General features: G+C 54.0%; 1 protein-coding gene across 3 annotated transcripts in view; it reads left to right on the top strand.

Moving 5' to 3' along the window:
- Window positions 1-21,332, top strand: part of LOC8025851 (5-oxoprolinase) — a 240,122-nt gene that overhangs the window by 87,391 nt on the left and 131,399 nt on the right. For all 3 annotated transcript variants that reach the window (XM_029972619.4, XM_042292107.1, XM_042292106.1), the window contains exon 13: window positions 7,444-7,532. In XM_029972619.4, coding sequence (XP_029828479.2) covers window positions 7,444-7,532 — 89 coding nt within the window. The remainder of the gene's footprint in view (window positions 1-7,443; window positions 7,533-21,332) is intronic.

Below are 21,332 nucleotides of genomic sequence, written 5' to 3'. Positions count from 1 at the left end.
TTCTCGAGTATGTCAGGGCAATGCAGGAGCTATTTCTAATAGCTGACCCTGCCGCCCCGAACGCAGAGAGAGTGGAGCGGGTAATCAGGCAAGCGCACCCGACGTTCGCCGCCTACTTACGAGGCAGCAGGTTCAGCTCTCTGGACGAGCTTGCCGCCGAAGCCCGCCGCGTTCAGGGCGATATCCTCGCAGCGCGCGCCTATCAACCTCCGCCCCCGCCGTCGGAGTCCCTAGAGCCGCGCTGCGCGTGGAATGGAAATAGCGGATCTCGCTCTCGCCGGCCCGAGGTGTGCGCGGCCTATGCCGACCCGCGGGGAACGGACACGAGGGACATCTCTAATCGTGCTCTCTACCCCTACACCTTTGGCTTGCGAAGATGCTCCACAGAGGCGCAGGTGAACCAGCGTTATCGGGATCGCCCCGCGGACCCGAGACAGCACAGATGGGCGCAGACCGGGCACCTTGATGCCCAGAATGAGCGCCCCAACCCGCCAAGGAACTTGCGACGGAACCGGTCCCGCGGTTCGAACGTCCAGTGTTACCGCTGCGGCCGTCCCGGCCATTTTGCCCGAGAATGTACCGACCAGCGGCCCGCGCCTCAACAAGCTTCGGGAAACGGATCCGGCCGCCGCTGACGAGGCCGGCGGCGCAACGGAACGCAGGGGCCCCCTTGATCGCCCTCGCTCCGTCCGCGTATCGGGTGGACTCTTCGCCCGATGCGCCTGCCCCGTTCTTGGCTCTCACCATCGCCGGCCGGATGTTTGCAGCTCTCCTCGACTCGGGGGCGAGCGCATCTTTGTTCGGCGAAGACGTACTGGCACACCTGCAGGCGCACTCCTTGCGGCTATGGGAATGCAACACGTCCTTTCGACTGGCCGCAGGCGGCACCGCCCGATCGAGCGGCGCCGTAAGGCTGATCGTGCGATGGGACCAACGAGTGAGACGCCACCGTTTCGTCCACCTCCCCGGCCTGTCTGTACCGGTGATTCTGGGGCGAGACTTCCTTGCTCGAACGGGGATGGTGATTGACGTCGCTAACGGAGGTTACCGTGAGGGCCCTTTTGGTCCAGTGAAACCCTTCTGCGAGCCCCCGGCCGCCTCAACGGCCCCCATGCCAACGAGCGCCGCAAGCAACCCTGGTCGCGCGGGAGAGACTGTTTCTCCGAAACCGGTTTTGGGCTTTGCGTCCGCACGCCCGGCGCGTGCCATCGGCGCAGCCGAGAATGCTTTGCACCCACTGCTGGCACCCTCCTGCGGTGTTACGGGTCGCGATAGGGCGTGCCTTTCATCGTTGTTATACTCTTATGACTCGATGTTCACGGACAGACCCGGCTGCGCCGACTCAGTGCGGCATCGGATCGACACAGGGGACGCTCGCCCCTGGCGGTGCAATCCTCGTCCGGTTAGTTTGGCTAAAAGAAAGGCCATCGACGCCGCCCTGGATGAATTGACCGACACCGGCGTTATCCAGCGTTCAGAGAGCCCATGGGGTTTTCCGGTCGTGCTTGTCCCAAAGAAAGACGGAAGCTCCCGCCTCTGCGTGGACTACCGCAAACTGAATGAACTCACGCGCAAGGATGCCTATCCGTTCCAAAGCATCGATTCCATCATCTCGAACCTCGGCGGAGCAAAGTTCTTTACAACGCTCGACGCCAGCAGAGGCTACCTACAGGTCCAAGTCGAACCCGACGATGCCGAAAAGACACCCTTCGTCTGTCACCGTGGACTTTCTGAGTTCACGCGCATGCCGTTCGGGCTTACAGGAGCGCCAATGACGTTCCAGCGACTCATGGACCGTGTTCTCGGGGAAGGCAGATGGTCCTATGCCATGGCGTACCTCGATGACATTGTCGTGTACTCGGACACCTTCGAAGATCACCTGCGTCATTTGGAGGATGTTCTTGGGAGACTAAGGGCCGCCGGAATGACCCTGAATCCGAAAAAGACCCAAGTCGCCGACACCCGTATCTCTTTGCTGGGTTTCACGATTGACCGCAGCGGCGTCCCTCCGTGCCTGAAAAACTCCAGGCTATCCTGGAGTATCCGGCGCCGACGGACGTAAGCTCTCTGCGCCGCTACCTCGGAATGATAAACTTCTTTTGTCAGTTTATCCCTGGTTGCGCGGCTGTCCAGGCTTCCTTAACCCGTTTCTTGAGGAAGTCTGCGCAGTGGAGCTGGGGCCTTGAGCAGGAGGCCGCTTTCAGAAGCCTCGCTGATGCTCTCGTGTCCACCGTCAACCTCAAGCTGCCCGACCTGAACCGGCCGTTCGTGATACAAACCGACGCGAGCGACCGGGGACTCGGTGCGGTTTTGCTCCAGGAGCACGAAGGCGCGCTCCGACCGGTTGCCTTTGCCAGCCGATCATTGACGCTTGCCGAAACCCGATACAGCGTGACCGAACGGGAGTGCCTTGCCATGGTGTTCGCGCTCCGAAAGCTCGACATGTTCGTTGACGGGACGACTTTTATCATTGAGACCGACCACGCCGCTCTGAAATGGCTCACACGCCTCCGAGAGCCGGCCGGTCGCCTGGCGAGATGGGCTTTGACGTTGCAGCGCTACGACTATGAGGTGCGCTACAGAAAGGGAAGCACGAACGTTGTGGCCGACGCCTTGTCTCGGGCCCCCATTGCGTTTGCTGACCCCTCCAGGTCAGAAACTCAGCCGAAATGTGTGATTGCGTCCGAGCCACTCACAGCCCAGTCCGACGAGACACCGGCACCCCCGGGGCTCTCTGACGGAACCGTGAACCATGTCGACTCTTTTGGAGGCGTGGGGATCCCCTTTAGCAAACAAGAGCTACGAGAAGCTCAGCAGAACGATCCATTTTGTCGAGAAGTAATCGACGGGCTCCTGGGAGAGCGCGGGCGATCAGCTGGTATTGCTGTAAACGCCCAGCGTCGGGAAGCCACTGGTAATGTGGTTGGCGCATTGGATTCGTTCTTGCTGGACGCTGACGGGCTTCTTTTGCGGTACATACCATCTGAGAACGACACCTGTGATCCGTTCAAGGTGGTGGTGCCCCGAGGGCTGAGAGGTGCGCTTTTGCGCTTCTATCACGACACGCCAACGGCCGGACACGCGAGTGGCCCCAAGACTTATCATAAGTTGTGTCACTTCGCCACCTGGCTCAACATGAAGAGCGACGTACTGAGATACGCCCGGTCATGCCACCTGTGTCAAAGCCTCAAACCACGAGACGGCAAAGTCCCCGGCTTGTTGCAACCCATCAAGAGTCAGCACGCCTGGTCTCTCGCGGCGTGCGACATCGTCGGCCCCTTTCCAAGGAGCCCGAAGGGTCATCAGTACCTGCTGGTTGTCACTGCTCACTTCAGCAAATGGGTCAAACTATTTCCCCTCCGAACGCTGACGGCTCGAGTGATCCTAGATAAGCTAATGGAGGTGTTCTCGCGCTTTGGGTACCCTCAGGCTTTGATAACGGACAATGCCAGTGTCTTTACGTCGAAGGTATTCGTGGACGCCTGTGCGGCCCTCGGCATTAAGCACAATAGGACCACGACGTACCACCCCCAGTCGAATGTGACCGAACGCGTGAACCGCAATCTCAAACCTATGCTTGCAGCTTATGCGGAGCGGCACAAGGATTGGGACACTTATCTCCCTGAGATTGGGTTTGCCCTCCGATCCACGGTCAACCGATCGACGGGGTTCACCCCTACCCTGCTCACATTTGGGCATGAGCTCATGAATCCCATGGACCAGGTTCTGGCAGCCAACGGCGGGGTGAACGACGCGCGGCCAGCCTATGCTGACTACGCCCGGCAGCTACAGTTTCGGTTAACGGATATCTTTTCCGAAGCCCGCCGAAATCTGGAAGCTGCGCAGGCTAGCCAAAAGGCCCAGTATGACCGCACGCACAGAGATGTCCGCTATCAGGCGGGCGACCTCGTGCTTAGGCGCACGCACGTGCTTAGCGATGCAAGCAAGGCCTTTTCGGCCGCGCTGGCGCCAAAGTGGTCGGGCCCGTTCCAAGTCAAAAATTCATGCTCCCGCCTGGTCTATAAGTTAACAGACCTACAATCTAGGGACGTGGGTGGACCGGTACACGTCTGCGACCTCAAACCTTACACAATGAGGGAGGACGGGTCGGCCGAGGACCATTGTTTCTCGCGGCAGCAGACGCACTCGCGACGAGGCGGGGACAACGGCCAAGTGTCGGCACCCCGCTACACCTTGCGGAGTCATCGAAAAGGACTGCTAGAAAAATCCTAGCAACCGGGCAACCCCTGCTTGCCTCGGTAGTTTGCCGCATCCTCTGCCGCCGAGTTCAGTTTGCGTACGCAGAGTGCCATATCCTGTTAATGGCACCGCGTGGTCTGCATTCCAACTGAAACCTCCCGCTCTGCGGTTGGGCCGGTTAATGTACGCAGGCTGCCCGAGTTCAGCTATTGGCAACCCCGCTAACAAGCCTGTTCTCGGAAACGTGTCACCCCTCGGGGGCAATGTTTTCTGTTGGCCAGGAGCATGACGCCCTTCTCCCGGTCCCGCCAAAGCGATCCTTGAGAAGCAGCGCCTCCGAGAAATTTTACGACTTTCGGCGTGGGGTTGGCCCACTGACTTTTCCCCAAGCCCCGTTTCGAAGTCGTGTTTTCCACCCCCATCCCCCTCCATGCGGATGACGGGGGACCGAGCGGAGTTTCCTTGCTGTATGCGGGGAGATGCTCCGAAAGTCCGTCCCAGGGGTTCCTTCCCTTCTTCCCTCTCGTGTAGGGATACGAGGGCGAGGGAAGAGGGAGAGACATTTTGATGCCCGACAAGTGTGCGGGCCGGGATACAGTTTTAAACTTAGAAGCGATGCAGCAACAACATCAACTTGGGGACGGTGCCGGACGGGGGCCGCGAGCGGCGACGGCCTCGGCTTCGTGGAGGGGGCAATGGAGACCCACCTGGAGGCGGCGCCCCTACGGCCGTGGCCCTGATTCCCGCCAAAACGGCGGCTACGGAATCCGGGAGCAGCCCCGGACAGCGGCTCTCTCCCCCCACGGCGCAGCCCAGCGCCACCCGTCCGCGGAGTCCAACGGTCGCAACGGGGTCTGGGGGCAACCCAGGTCAGCGGCTCCCTCCCCCCATGGCGCCGCCCGGCGCCGCTCGTCCGCAGACACACGTGAACCCCGGTCAGCGGCTTCCTCCAGGGCCGCCTCGGGGACACCATCACGGTCACCCTTGGACACCCCGTCTCCTGGGGCTGGGGTGGGCCCTCTCCCCACCACCAAATCGACCTGCCACGGCGCAACACGGACTTGGCAGCAGGGGACCGGGCCGCCACACGGCTTAGTCTCCTGGCGGGAATGGCTGGAACAGCGGCGGCCCAGACGGGGGGTCCTGGCCGACAAGCTGCCCCCGCTCTTTCGGGGCCGCACGATCCAGGACGCGGACCGCGAGGCCCAGGGCGCCTCCATGACGCCGGACCCCGCGGCAGTGTACTGTGAGGGCTGCGGGGTCCTCCGCATTAACGAGGTCCACGACGACAGCAAAATCCATCGGAGCCGGGTCCGGGCGCCTGAGGTGGTCCCCCGCCTGCCCCGCCTGACCTGCACGCCGCCCTCGACCAGCCAGGCGCCGTGGACGCCGTCCTGTCGTATATGGCGCGACGGCCGGAGTTCACGGCCGCCATCTTGGACAAAAGCCTCTTCAAGATGCCAGTGGACGTGGCGATGGACGGGGTGAGTGGGGAGGCGGCACCCTCCGCACCAGCGCTGAGCCCGGAGGAGGAGCAACAGCTCACGGAGGAACTTTTGAATTTTTAAAAACAGGAGCCCCGGGCGACGGCCTCCTCAAGAGTGTGTGTTTTTTTAAAATTTTTATGTAGCATTATGTATTCAGGATCATGTATTATGTACGATGGATTATTATATATATTTAATGTATTTTGTAGTGTTTTGTTGTTTTCTCTGTGCGCGTCATTTTGGGGGGGAACGAGAGCCGGCATCCCTTGTTCTAAAGGGGTGCTCAAGATCTTGAGGAGGGGGGAATTGTGGGAGCCGCCCGCTCCACTTCCCTGATTAGGCCCTATGGCCGCGGGAATAGCGCTCCGAGCTGTCCAACCGTCAGCCGGAGCGCCCTGTCTCGTGCCTCGGAGGAGCAGCCATCTTGGCTGCTTACCCTCGCATCGCATGCCTCCATCCCCCGTGCCCCCCCACCTTGCGGGGACACGCGAAACGTCCCCCTGGCGGTTGGACCTTGTTGGGTCCGAGGCTGAGGCCGCCAGCGGAGAAAGAGAGAGGGGGGGCCTTGTACCCCGGTTCGAGGGGACTGCTCGCGGGGACATCAAACTGTTCGGACGTGTGGCCCGACCCTCCCTGACGGCCCACCTCCGAGCCCGCTCTCGGGAAGGCACGACAAGGTAAGGTCTGTTCCTTCCTTGTCGCCGTTAGCGTGTGTCTTATCTTTATATGTTTAACACGTAAAATAAACGCCCGATTATCCCTTGCCTTCGGCGTGTCCGTGTGCTCCCTTTTGAGAGTCTCGGCTGACGGTTGCAGCCGACAGTCGAACCCGCCGCAGCGCTTAGCATGATACGCTGCGGAGTGGTAGGTTGAGCGGTCGGCCTCCCTGCCGGAAGGCGTGACCCCTTTGAGACCTCCACACCATGTCTTTGAGCGCAAAACTGCTTTTGGTTCCCCATGTTTTTTTTTGGGGGGCCAGTCTGTGTGGGAGTGACACAAATTACCCTTCGGGACCATGGTCCCTGTTGGCTTTCCATCTGGAACGAGCAAAGGGTAGCTGGTCTCGGTTAGTCCTTCGAGTGGAGCCAAGCTGAGGCAACTCGTTGCACTTTCTCCCTGGAAGCATTTTGCTTCCAAACGGAACCAACTGAAACCACTTGATTCCAGCTGGATTTCCTACTTGTTACGGATAGAAATTTTCACCTTGGAATTGCAGCCTCGTAGTTAATTTTTTTGTGAACCCTCTCGTGATCTAACAAGCATTGAAAAGTTTTGGCTTAAATTGTGTAACATTACACTGGGACCTAAAACTTTTTAAAAACCTACAATGGAAAATTTAAATTACTGGGTTTAAGTCTGGTAGCTTGATCATCTTCGACGACAGGCTCCCGTGCGTCTTTCAATTGCAAATTTTATTGCATTAATTTCGTGGAGCAGCGAATGATATTGTGGTGATGTTACCGCATCAACTTATCTTCATTGCCAGCATTCAGTTAATAAAGACAAGTTTGAGACAAACATAGGCGGTTGTCACCAACGTTGCATGATTCAGGCTTGGGGTTTTTCAAGTCTTGATTGGTGTGCGGGCTGGTGGGCCAGGCAGAATCCATTGGACAGAAAGGACGATAAATGCACGCATCTGAGGTACCCTGCAGGCATCGCAGTATCGGGCGAATTCAGCTTCTTTCCTGTTCTTCGGAGCATGGATTAACAGGACCCTTTGGTCCCACCTGAAGAGACGGCAATCCCCGTGCAGGTACGCTGGCATCCTGTCGGCCTACGGGATGGCGCTGGCAGACGTGGTGGAGGAAGCTCAGGAGCCCTGCGCCCTTCTTTACACGTCAGGTGAGTTCTCCGGAACATTGTGCAGTCTTGGAAACTCTAAAACGGCTTTCGTTCCTTAAGTTACATCGCGACAAAGCTTTTGGTACGATCAGGGGCATTGCGGTTTTTACTCTTGAAATTATACGGCAACAAAGGAGATTTGTGTTTGATCGGTGGCATTGCACGCGAATATGGCTAAACTCGAAATACCGAAGCTGAGGGAACCTGTCACTAAATCGACAACTTGGTTAAATTGAAAGTGGCGTTTTTCGGGCATTAAATTCTAGAGACCTAGTTTTAACACGACGGCGTCTAGAGAGTTGTTGCGACACTGCATTCCCGAAGTGCTTGCGAGTCGGAAGAAAAATAACCAAGCGTGCGCCGCCTGCACACTTGGGACGTTCCAGATCCCCGAAGGGCTGGCGACGAGGGGGCAGGAGGGAGCAGTGGCACGGCTCGCCATAGATGCGGTCGGGCAAGGAACTATGGCGGTAGAGAAAGGGTGATAATGTGGCCATATTATCGCCCTCTTCCCGCAATCACGTAGGTTTCTGCATATAAATTTTGCCAGATTTTGCCAAAAAGGGGCAATAACAGCTACTGCCGTAGAGAAGGTATATTACGCTGAAAGCAGCGTGACTTCGGTGTTCGCATCGTCATTAAAATCCCTCGATCGGGCACAACACTCCTCACTTTGCCTTTAAGCAGCTCCTCGGAGCCTACACTTAACGCAGTTTGAGAATTTCTCCAGACTGTAAAATTGCTTCCATACATGCATAACGTGCTACACTGCATCGAGTATCACACTTGCGTTGCACCAAAGTGGTTTGTGGCTTCAGGCTCGAACTGAGCTCTACGGGCGGTCAAAGGCAATCTGCCTCCGTGGTACGGATATCAACCGGCGCACAGATTGCTCAGGTCAAATGCAACATTGTGCTCGCTTTTGCAAACGTGGTGTCAACACATCACCGGTCAAAGGGTCGCTGCGCCCCCGCATAGACCACATCGAAGGTATTGTAAGTTTCGTGAGAGACTTTTTATCAAATGGCACGGTAGAGAGGTCCTGGAATAAGATGATAAGTACCCAATTGAACATAGTTAGCCAACTTCCACCGTGTCAAAAGCATCTTTGAATCCAGAGTTGAACCCAAAGAGCTTTCAGCCCAGTTAGCTCGTCCATTCTCTGCAATTCAACCCCCTCATTTTCCGCCGCTTTTTCTGGTCAGGCGTTCTTTGCTCTCTGTTCTTATTTAAAATCAAGATACATCCTCTTTGTCCTCTTTTTTTTTCCCCCTCAGAGGTTTTCTAGAGCAGAATTCCGCCACTCTTAAAGGGCAAGTCTGGCAAAATTTCGATGTCGAGAAAATGATGCAGTCTTATGTTGCATCATCTCAAAAGCCTATGCATTAATTATTACGACGTAATTACGCTTACAAATTTATTAGACTGGCCATTGAAGTCGGAGCGGCTCCTTAGTCACCAAAATCCGCCCAATCTAGCGGGCGACATATGGAATGGCATGGATACAACCAACACTGCGTGGAATGTCAACAACTGGAAGAATTGTTTTGTTAGTTTCTTACTTTTCGAAGCACAGAGTGCGAGAGGAAAAAACAGAGGGTCTGGGGCGCGACTGTGTCGGGTCTAGAACGCCGTCCGCCGCTTTTGTTGATACGGTCCACGTCTCCGTACCATGTGATGTCCAGTAGTTGACGAGCAGGACCAGTGTTGCCTGCTGCAAGCAAAGTTTCGGTTTCGCTTTGTCATTTTTGTTTAAAGAAGGTTTGCAAGAAAACTAACTTTTCGGAGAAGGAATGACATACCGTATTTACTCGCATAATAAACACACTTTTTTTCCCGAATAATTGACGCGACGACACGGCGCGGGGCGTTCATAACACGGGGTAAAATTTTTGCATTTACACACTTTGTGCAAATGTCATATTAGGTGCCAATATGGCACAACAAGGTACTGTGGCACGCCACAGTAACCATGCTTTATAAAATGCAAACCTTTTTAGGGCGCTTTCGGGGTGCCTTTTGCCGAAGGAAAAGCGCCCTACGAAGCTCACTCAGCACCAAAAGCAACACGACCGTTCTTAGGCGGTATATTCGCGACTCCAGCGACCCATAGGGGACGCCACTATCGGGCAAATATGGCGGTCGAATCCAGGTCGTGCCGTGCCATGAGCCAGCTCAACGCATAACGCTGGGGCAGCGGCAAGTAAGCATCGCACTCAACATTGGTTCCCCCACTTTTTATCTTCCACATTCGAACCTGCGGCGATGTGTTGGAGTAAGCGAACTTCCAGAGGCTTGACTTTGAGGAAAGGACTGCCCACTGTCCTTCCAGCGTTTATAAACGCAGAATGTCTGGCTCATGCGTTTACATAGGTCGCGTGCAGAGCAGCCTCGGTCACAAGGCGATACTGCGGTTACGACACAGTCACCGGTAGAACTGTTCTGTCACACAAACCACCGACAACATGGAAACGAGGAAGGCAGAAGAGACGAGCAGAAATCGCAAAGGGACCTGTTCCGGCCAGTTCAGTGTTTTCCCGCTAGGTGCCGTTCGTTTTGCTGGAGTCGCGAATATTGCTAGTATCTGGCGGGCACGCTCGGGTATAGCCGCGACTACGCTTATAAGAACTCTGCGTATAAGAACTCGTACAAAGTTCAACCGCCAAGCCCCGAAGCCCGCTTGCGCGGATCAAGTTTCGTTCACAGAGAGGCTACCAGACACTCTCGGCCTACAGTGCAGTGTAGGTCGAGAGTGTTTTTCCAGGTAAACGCGTTTATTTAAGTTTTAAATAAGCTTAAATAAACGCGTTTACCCGGAGTGTGTGAAATTAGGCCTAACCACTTTCACGATTTCACTGTCTGAAAGCGGACCACAAGCTTCGTCAAGTGTGCGCGACACTCGGTTTCACGGTTGATCACTTCCGTAATTACCGCAATTACGTACTTGCGGCCATTATTACGAGAGTGGCTTCGCTTGACTTGGCCTGATCGCTTGGCGGCAAAAGAAACTTGGCTTGGTGGCTCGCTAAATCGGACGCAATTCGAGACTCGCGGATCCGAAAATTGGAGGTGCATTGATTACGGGAGAGGAAAAGAATGTCAAAATATTGAAGCCCGTTGTGGGGGGTGCATTTATTGTGCGAGTAAATACGTTAGGACCATTCATTATTAGTTATGATGTGGCAGTCGCCCGTAAACCCAGAATTTTCGGAATTGACTGACGTTGCCCTTTAAATGATCGTTATTGTAATCTGTTGTGTTCTCTTATTTCTACGAATCCCTTCCTGCTTTCTCACCGTGTTGTCATATGTGAACTTGGGATTATCTGCTGTTTAGTGCTATTGCAGAATGGTATTCATAATGTTAGGTACCTTCATTGAGGTGATTGCTGCACCATTTGCGCTGAACTGTGCCAAAGTACGCACCCTCCTTCTACATTTCACCAAAATGGGAGAAATTTGTGCAAATGTTGCACGAAAAGTTACGCTGAATCAATGCTGAAGCTAATAGCCGAAGTCCCACTTCACTGCCTGATCGTTACGATAGTTTTGGGAAAATTATCACAAATTTTGAGTATCGCTTTGAAAACTCTACTGTTCAATTTTGAACCTGACAGTACTCAGAAATTTTGGAATATTTCTTACTTTTAGTGCGGGGTAGTTAGCTCCATTGGGTGCACTTTTTATTGCGCACTGGTGTGCTGCAGTGAAGCAGCATATGCAGTGATGGAAGTGCTGCACCATTTGCACCACACTATCAACGAAAGCCTGCTGCATCTTGCGCCAAAGTGCCATTTTTGTTAAGAATTGCGGCATACTTGCGCGGAGGCAGGCTTGAACGAAGCAGTGAATAAAAATATTTCATTATTGGTGAAAAAAGAAGGGTACAGATATGTATTCCACAACGCCTCTACCCACTGTACAGTCTGTTTCATCTTAGGTAAGAACTCTGTCGAAGGCTCAAACATATAGCCACGAACACGCACATTAAAAGCGCAAATCTTGGAGCATTCCCAACGTCGATTCGTTTAGCCAGTGAAAGAGCACGTAGAGATAGTTAACGAATATCATGTTGCACTTTCGGTGCTGCTCGATGTGTCCCTTTGACTCGGAGCGTCACCTGCGCTTTGGCTTAAGATGAAAGGAAGTGCAGAGATTGATCTCCATCGCACCAACCCCGTCATCGTCCGATCGTCCAGCCGATGTTGGCGATTTTGGGAGCTAAAAGTGGCGAGGAAAAGTTTACAAACTAATGGGTTGGTGGCTACTGTAGTAGACAGACCCAGGATCTTTTACTCATGATGATATCGCTCGATGATCGCATCTTTCACGTGCCTCCGAGGCATTGCTACGATGTACAATGGCCTGTGGCACTTGCACAGCTCACGTCAACGTTCACAGCGTCACACCGGCGTGCAAGCGTCAAGTTTCACCACCTCGCACCGGAGTGCTAGGAGCTGCGGTTCACATGGGGTAGTGCATGAGCTAGCGCGATTGGCTCGGAAATTATGCTCGGCACTATTACGGGTCGACCTTCTTTGGTCTGGACTGTAGGTTGACTTCTAATTCTAAAAAGCTGTGCCAAGAAAGGAAACAAAATCTGTCTATTTGAATAAATATGGTAGTCGAGGTAGTTCCCGCGCAGCAGTCAATTGAAAGGGCAGCAAACTTCGACTCAGCTCTGGCTCGAACGCATGTAAAGTGCAGTGACACTTTCAGAGCACAAATGCAGATTTTACTAGTATTTGTGGGTGGTAGTTTTTACAGTTTATAAAATTACCGTATTTGCACAAATATAACGTGAGGGCAAGTTTTGATGACCTCAAAAAGAAAAAAAAATTATTATTACTATTATAACGCGAGCTGAGGCCGCCTAAATTTCCCGCACTCGGGGGCATAGCAGAAGTGAAAAGTCAATGGAAATTGGAGAAATATCAGTTCATGTTTTGACTGCACTCGTCCTCACTGCTCAGGTCCTTCCATTTGCAATCCGCTTCTCAACTACGCAGATATGCAGCAGCACAGCGCCCCTTGTCTGGTAATTCCTTTTTCTTCGGCGTGAGCTCCTTGGCAGCCCACAATGAAACCAAGGCACGAAGCAGAAGCACCAACACACAAATACCAGATCACTCTGGAGCAGAAACTAAACAATGCGCAGGCAAAAAAAAAAAGACTGCTGGACCCCCGAAACTTGATCACAATCATTTTTGTTCTGGTCCCACCACATAAACACCTCATGTTGCATGATTGCTTAAACACCATTGGCGGTCTTGGCTTGACTTGTGTTGGCTTGACTTGGCCTGGCTTGACTTGGCTTGAATTGGTCAGTGCTCATATTTCCGCATTTTTTCTGCATTTCTGTAGCGTGCTATTCAGCGTGCGTTGGAAAAACACAAAAGTGATAAAAGTGCTTTCATGTTTTCTATTTCCCCCATTCACGGGCCCAATAGCTAATAAATTCCCTCCCACACCCCCCCTTCCCACTTCTTTTCCCACCTGATCTCCTGCATTGATCCGGAGAGACGGCTTTCTCCAGACGCCTGCGCCTCATGGCTCAACTTAGTTCTGAATGTAACGCGAAGTGCATTTTGAAAAGCGTAATTAAAAAAAAAAAAAAAAAACTTGCGTTATATTTGTGCAAATACGTTAGAACCTTGTGAGGGAGCATATTTTTATTGTTAGACGTTTCAGCAGATATGTTTATTTTCGCCGGCATTTTACGGGGATTTACAGTTTCAATTAGGTTACTACTGAGTGTAAAAGTGGGAAAGAGAGAGAGAGAGGCTTTATCCCTACTGAAACGCTATACTATGTCTCATGTTTCAACTATTTATGCCCTTTGAAAAAGGAACCTACTCTGACCTCAGCCTTATATGTCTGAAAAGAACGCTGTGTTTCTTTTGCATCCTGTCTGTTTCTTCTACAAAAAATAAGAAGAAATATTCTTCAGTATCAAAGAGGAACCGTCAATCATTTTCAGATATTAATTGATTTAATGAAGCAATCACAATTTCACTTGTAAGTGACATGCTATCGGACGTCTGCTCCAAAAGTGTGTCTGCTCCAAACCAATATTTTGCCTGCTACAGACGGTTCATCAATGCATCTGTGAAATGGACGATTTTTGTGGATCTCGCTCTGCCACAAGGCAGGATTCTGCTGGGGGGAAAAAACATTTTTTGAAAGCGCAGTGGTGTGCCCGCACACACCACCTCGCTTGTCGAAAGCTACAGACAGAAGTATGTGAAAACTGGCGTGAAAACTCCACCTTCCAGTAAGCATTTCAGATAAAACCATGGCTAGTACAGTGTAGACCGTATATAACGTTTGTCGTGGGAGTCGCGAAAATCCGCGCTATAAGTGGTACCGCTCTATAACCAAAACATCATTTTTTCAGGCCAAAATACATGCCATATGAGACAACTTACCTTTGTAAAAGAATTTATTTTATGTTAGATGAAAAATAAAGCTTAGTTTGAGGGAAGTCTTTATTTCACCAGACTAGTACACTTCTCTCTCAAGTGTGTCACACATTTTGAAAGAAATAAGTGACTTTTGCCTGGCACAGCCTTTTAACAGTGTTGCGGGTTGCGGACAGACGTTGCGAGCGTTCAGTATTAGTAACCCTAATCACTTTTCTCCGGTGATGAAAACGCGTGAAAATTCGCATCCTTTATATGGTACACGCCAGTAACACCTTCAACTTGAGCACAGGCATGAAATTCTCCAAATAAGAAGTCCGGGCGATGTTCGAAAACACAAATGCTTAGAAAGCACCACTGTAGTCGAAGTAAACAAACACGACGGCAAGGGCGTTTCTGCTGTCTTGGGAGTGCCGCCATGACATCGCCGCAGGAGTAGGTGGATCTTCCCTTCTAGTATGTGCTGGGTTATCATAGCGACACACAACGAAAATTCACAGTCAATAATAGCGCTTTTACGCAGAACGCTGAGCTTCCACTACGCCGTCGGCGTCGACGATCACCACCGACGCCATGTTTGTGGATAGAAGAAGCCGGCCCGCAACCTGCATGCAACGCGCGCGAACGGCTGGTTGGGCTCGCCAATGCCTTGCTGGCCTTACACCGTGAATGACACATGCGTGCGTCCCTCCATCGCTATGGCAACTGAAGCCTCTCTCTTCGCTTCTCCCTGCTTCTTCGAGCAACCTCCTTGCCATCCTTGCCCCCGCGAGTGCCGCTTGCGGCTAGCGCTGTTATCTGGTGTTGCACAGGGAAGCGTGCTCGCTGTGCGACACGGAGTGCGCGGCGCCGGAGCTGCCGCCGCCACGCACTCCACTGCCACCACGCGCGCCTCGCCGGTCTGCGCATGCATGAGGAGCAGTGACGTCGCACGGCGCACAGCTGGCGCACCAAAGCTGCCGCTACCGTGCTTTCCGCCGCCACCACGCGCGCCTTGCCGGTCTGCGCATGCGTGAGGAGCAGTGAGGTCACACGGCGCACAGCTGTCGCGCCGGAGCTGCCGCCGCTGCCGTACACTCCACCGCCGCCGCATGCGCCTCGCCGGTATGCGCATGCGTGAGGAGCAGTGACATCACACGGCGCACAGCTGGCGCGCCGGAGCTGCCGCCATCACGCGCACCTTGCCGGTCTGCGCATGCATGAGGAGCAGTGAGGTCGCACGGCGCACAGCTAGCGTGCCAGAGCTGCCGCCGCCGCACACTCCACCGCCACCACGCGCGCCTCGCCGGTCTGCACATGCATGAGGAGTAGTGACGTCACACGGTGCACAGCTGGCGCGTCGGAGCCGCCGCTACCGCGCGTTCCTCCGCCACCACGCGCGCCTTGCCGGTGTCCGCATGCGTGAGAAGTGAGGTCGCACGGCGCACAGCTGGCGCGTCGGAGCTGCCGCCACTGCACACTCCACCACCACCGCAAGCGCCTCGCCGGTCTGCGCATGCGTGAGGAGCAGTGACGTCACACAGTGCACAGCTGGCGAGCCGGAGCCGCCGCTACCGCGCGTTCCTCCGCCACCACGCGCGCCTTGCCGGTCTCCGCATGCGTGAGGAGCAGTGAGGTCGCACGGCGCACAGCTGGCGCGTCGGAACTGCCGCCGCTGCACACTTTACCGCCACCGCGTGCGCCTCGCCGGTCTGCGCATGCGTGAGGAGCAGTGACGTCGGACGGCACACAGCTGGCGCGCCGAGCCGCCGCCACCGCGCGTTCTGCCACCACAACGCGTGCCTTGCCAGTCTGCGCATGCGTGAGGAGCAGTGAGGTCGCACGGCGCACAGCTGGCGCGCCGGAGCTGCCACCGCCGCACACTCCACCGCCATTACGCACGCCTCGCCCGTCTGCACATGCGTGAGGAGCAGTGACGTCACATGGCGCGTAGCTGGCGCGCCGAAGCCGCCGCCACCGCGCGTTCCGCCGCCACAACGCGCGCCTTGCCAGTCTGTGCATGCGTTAAGAGCAGTGGGGTCGCACGGCGCACAGCTGGTGTGTCAGAGCTGCCGCCGCCGCGCACTCAACCGGCACCGCGTGCGCCTCGCCAGTCTGTGCATGCGTGAGGAGCAGTGACGTCACACGGCGCATAGCTGGCGCGCCAGAGCCGCCGCCACCGCGCGTTCCGTTGCCACAACGCGCGCCTTGCCAGTCTGTGCATGCGTTAAAAGCAGTGAGGTCGCACGGCGCACAGCTGGTGCGTCAGAGCTGCCGCCGCCGCGCACTCCACCGGCACCGCGTGCACCTCGCCAGTCTGCACATGCGTGAGGAGCAGTGACGTCACACGGCGCATAGCTGGCGCGCCGGAACCGCCGCCACCGCGCGTTCCGCCGCCACAACGCGCGCCTTGCCAGTCTGTGCATGCGTTAAGAGCAGTGAGGTCGCGCACGGCGCACAGCTGGTGTGTCAGAGCTGCCGCCGCCGCGCACTCCACCGGCACCGCGTGCGCCTCGCCAGTCTGTGCATGCGTGAGGAGCAGTGACGTCACACGGCGCATAGCTGGCGCGCCGGAGCCGCCGCCACCGCGCGTTCCGCCGCCACAACGCGCGCCTTGCCAGTCTGTGCATGCGTTAAGAGCAGTGAGGTCGCACGGCGCACAGCTGGTGTGTCAGAGCTGCCGCCGCCGCGCACTCCACCGGCACCGCTTGCGCCTCGCCAGTCTGTGCATGCGTGAGGAGCAGTGACGTCACACGGCGCATAGCTGGCGCGCCGGAGCCGCTGCCACCGCGCGTTCCGCCGCCACAACGCGTGCCTTACCAGTCTGTGCATGCGTTAAGAGCAGTGAGGTCGCACGGCGCACAGCTGGTGTGTCAGAGCTGCCGCCGCCGCGCACTCCACCGGCACCGCGTGCGCCTCGCCAGTCTGTGCATGCGTGAGGAGCAGTGACGTCACACGGCGCATAGCTGGCGCGCCGGAGCCGCCGCCACAACGCGCGCCTTTCCAGTCTGTGCATGCGTTAAGAGCAGTGAGGTCGCACGGCGCACAGCTGGCGCGTCAGAGCTGCCGCCGCCGCGCACTCCACCGGCACCGCGTGCGCCTCGCCAGTCTGCACATGCGTGAGGAGCAGTGACGTCACACGGCGCATAGCTGGCGCGCCGGAGCCGCCGCTACCGCGCAATCCGCCGCCACAACGCGCGCCTTGCCAGTCAGTGCATGCGTTAAGAGCAGTGAGGTCGCATGGCGCACAGCTGGTGCGTCAGAGCTGCTGCCGCCGTGCACTCCACCGGCACCGCGTGCGCCTCGCCAGTCTGTGCATGCGTGAGGAGCAGTGACGTCGCACGGCGCACAGCTGGTGTGCCGGAGCTGCTGCCACCGTGTGCGCCTCGCCGGTCTGCGCATTCCAGATGAGTGACGTCATAGCCGCGGCAGATGCACTGGCGCCGCCGCGTACCCAGCTGTGCACCTCCATTGTGCAGTAGCCAAGTCTGATGCTGCACTGGAGCCGTTTTAGAATGGAAGCTTGGCAATAACCTTATCGAGTTAGGCGCTATTTTCACAGCATTTATCAATGCTGAATGCTGGGCTAGTTGGTATTGGTCTTGGGTTGCCAAAGGCATGGTAGCGCTTTTTAGACGAGGACAAAAGAAAGAAAGACAAGACAGACACGAGCGTTGGCTGTATTGGTGGCCCTTTTTCCGTTTTTTCAACGACGTGAGCATAAACGCAAAGTTTTGTCATTAAATTTTGCGGAAAAATGGACGTCACGTGACCTATGCACCAGTTTATTTTCCCCACTAAATTTGGCAAGAAAATTGATGTCATGTGACCTATGCACCAATTCAGTTTCCCTGCTAAATTTCGCAGAAAAATTATTATCACGTGACTGATGCACCAATTCAGCATCCCCCGCTAAATTTAGCAGGAAAAATTGACGTCAAGTGACCTATGCACCAATTCAATTTCCCCTCTAAAATTTGCGGGAAAATTTATGCCATGTGACCTATGTACAGTGATGTGATTCCTGTGCCAATTGCGCAAAACTGCGTCGAAGGGCTAACCCTGCTACATCATGCTACATTTCGCCAAGATATGGGTAATCTGCGCCAAAGGACCAATTTTGGTCGCCTTTCAAAAGTGAAACCGAGTAGCGTAATTGAGCATGCGTGACCTAGGTGGCGCAAGTGGCCGCGCGACAGAAAGTACCCTACATTAATTAATCGTCCATCTGGTCTCGCATGGTTTTTCCTGCCGTCTCTCGTTTCCTGCTCTCGTCGTCTCGTAACTCTCATCTTGCATCTTTTTAAAAAAATTTCAGCGATAGATGCGGGCGTATACGTACACTCCAACGCAAGCGTGCCCTGTACCAGTCATGCCGTCATGCTGTGAAACGAAGCCACGTTTTTGCGCGGCGGGAGTCACTTTGTGAGTTGAAGCACTTGCTCCTGAAAGCAACGGCCGTGGGAAAACTATATTTGGTCCCTGCCTGCCAGTTGCAGTGGTCGCGCGACGTCTGGTGTTGCCGTCCTCACGTCGCTGCAGATATGGCGCTTTCTAAACTGTAACGTAAGGACTGCCGCATATTCATTAACATTCCTGTTCTTGTTTAAATCAAACGCTACTACAAAAATCCCTCTTTAACTCAAAGACTGCTGTGTCAAAGTATTGATTACCTTGATTTCTCTCGGTGGGCTTTTTTTTTCGAAAGGGAGCCCGGTGTGTGAAAAATCTGCCGCGAAAGAAAATTGGTGAAGAGAAGTGAGCTAAAGCAAAGAAGGCAATGTCTGCACGCTGAACCCACACAGCGCGCTTATTTGTCTCGAGTTCAGCCGTTGCACAAAGTGCTCAAAAAACTTTTTGACCCTGGCTCGCGATGTCTTGCATCGACGCGCTCAGGCTCTTTTTCTTTCTGTGTATTTAGCTTCTACCTTGCCTGCCGACCTAGCAAGCACGTGCCACTGGGCTGTTTTTTGTCGTATGCTGGACATTTTGCATACAATTTTTGGAACCAGTTGGTGACGGAGCGAAGTGGTATGGTTTGGGTCGAACAGCCATCTCTGCCCGCACGACGAAACACGTGCAACTGCAGGCCTGGCGAAGTTGCCCTCATGTGCATGCGAACGTGAATGCACGACAGAGGCACCAGCCGGTACACTGACAATCCATTGTTTTACATTTGCTTACTTTTGACGAAAATCTGGCACGTTTTACCGTTTTACTGGCAGCCAGTAAAGCGGTGGCAAGCGTTTTTTTAGAATTGCTCGGCAGTGCCACAGCAATGTATGTATACACTTGTGGGATGTCTCAATGTCTCTTAAGAGGCATTGCAAGTGGACATTGATTACTAGCCGAAGGCAAAGCGAGGCTTGCAGCAGCCTTGCAGAAAGTTTTTGAAAAGCAAAAAGAAAAGCACCCGCTATTCGTGATGCTCCTTTGTTTTGTGTACAGTTTCGCAATGCACTGCAGTACTTGTTTCATCAGCCGGAGACTGCTTCCATTTATTATATTATATAACTAGTCAACCTAATGCTGCAATATTTACTACTAAGCTGGTCATTTTCAAATAAAGTTTAATATGTGCAGTTTGGCTCATGTTTATCTATAACGGGTATGTATATATGTATCATTTAACTGAAGCATTGCAAAATGTGTCATGTCATTGGCATTTCAGGTACATGTTGAAAGACTTCCAGGTGGTCTAACTTGACCATAGTTTGTTTATTGCGGCGAGCAAAGTGCCCTTCGTTTGTACAGCACTTAAGACAAATATTTTTATTTTTCTAAGAATATCTGCTCCGAAAGCCACTTTTGCTGCTCCGAAACACAGTTTTTTCTGCTTAAAGTGGCACTTTTGCTGCTCCAACACTGTTTTGGCTGCTCCAAAGGCCACTTTTGCTGCTCCAAAACAGTTTTGGCTGCTCCGAAAGGTGCTCCAAAACAGCTTGGACCTTGGGCTTCGACACCGACACCGTGGGGCAACGAATACCACTGGCAGGCCCAGCAAACGTTCCACCAACAATGCAGACTGGGTCGTATGGACCGACAGGTGATCTGTCTGGGCTTCAGACTATTGTACAAGGGGCTGTACAAGCCGCCGTGCGAGGAGCGGTCGCAGGCATGGCTGACCTGCTTCGTCCCGCAACCCAGCACACGCAAGACCCAAGACCACCTGCAGAGTCCGGTAAGCTGATACCAGTGTTCAACCCCATCGCTAATCCGGTGCAGACAGTTGAAAATTGGATACGGAAAGTTGACGAACTATCGGTGTTATACTCATGGACTGAGATACAGACAGCATGTTTTGCGCTAACGAAGCTAGAAGGAATCGCCAAAACATGGTACGACAGCCTCGTCAGCGTCCAGCGTTCGTGGCTTGAATGGAAGCTGGAGCTGAAAAAGACTTTTCCACCGGTCGTAAACCTACAGGGCCAACACCAGGAAATGGAGGCGAGGCGAAAACTGCCAAACGGAACCGTCGAACAGTATTTCCATGAGAAACTCAGCCTGATGCGTCTTTGTCAACTTCCGGAAGATCAGATTGTGGACTACGTCATTACAGGCATCAGTGACGAAGCGCTCGTTCGGAGCCTGAGCGTTGTCAAGTTTTCTACTCCAAAGGATCTGCTGGAGTGCCTCAAACGTTTGGACGGCCGACTCACCGCCGTCGGGGAAGCGTCCCACCGATACGACGCGGCAACCGGTTCAAGGACAGGAAAGAACAGTTCACCCAGTGACCAAAATGCCCACCGAATCCCGAAACGAAAACCGCCATTCAACTCTGATGGTGAACCGCGATGTTTCAACTGTGATGAATACGGACATATGTCAGTAAACTGCTGTAAACCAAAGAATAGAGAACAGTGTAGCAAATGTCACCGAACAGGACATAAAACAGCTGACTGCAGATCAAGCGACAGAGGAAGTGTGTCCGTAGAAAATCATCACGTCGAAAACAAACAAGTAAGTGTCCAAAACAAGAAGTATTTTCAAGACGCTCTCGTAGATGGGAAGCTTGTCCAAGCTTATATTGACCTTGGAAGTCTGTGCGTTACGCTGCAAGGTGGATGCCGATAATCTGGGCATCAACCATGGGAGAGCGCCTTTAGAGCGCGCGACACTAGAGCGCCGACGTTAGAGCGCACGACACGAGGGCGCTGCGACAGTAGCGCGCTTGACACTAGAGTGCACGACACGAGAGCGCATGACCAGTTGAGCGCATGACACGAGAGCGCACCCCATTTGAGCAAACACCGAAAAATGTCTGATGTACCCGCGGCTCCACAGACAGAACAAAATTGTGCGACTCATCGGATTGAAACATTGGTGATTTTTGATTCATTAAGTATGCCTTTAATAAAAATAAAAAGGGCACGACTTTTTCTAACCAATTGTTTACTGAG

The sequence above is a fragment of the Ixodes scapularis genome, unplaced genomic scaffold (genome assembly GCF_016920785.2).
Source record: "Ixodes scapularis isolate PalLabHiFi unplaced genomic scaffold, ASM1692078v2 PGA_scaffold2__306_contigs__length_199485367, whole genome shotgun sequence".
NCBI lineage: Eukaryota > Metazoa > Arthropoda > Arachnida > Ixodida > Ixodidae > Ixodes > Ixodes scapularis.
The sequence above is the reverse complement of the archived record's forward strand: the minus strand, read 5'-3'. Positions and strand labels throughout refer to the sequence as shown.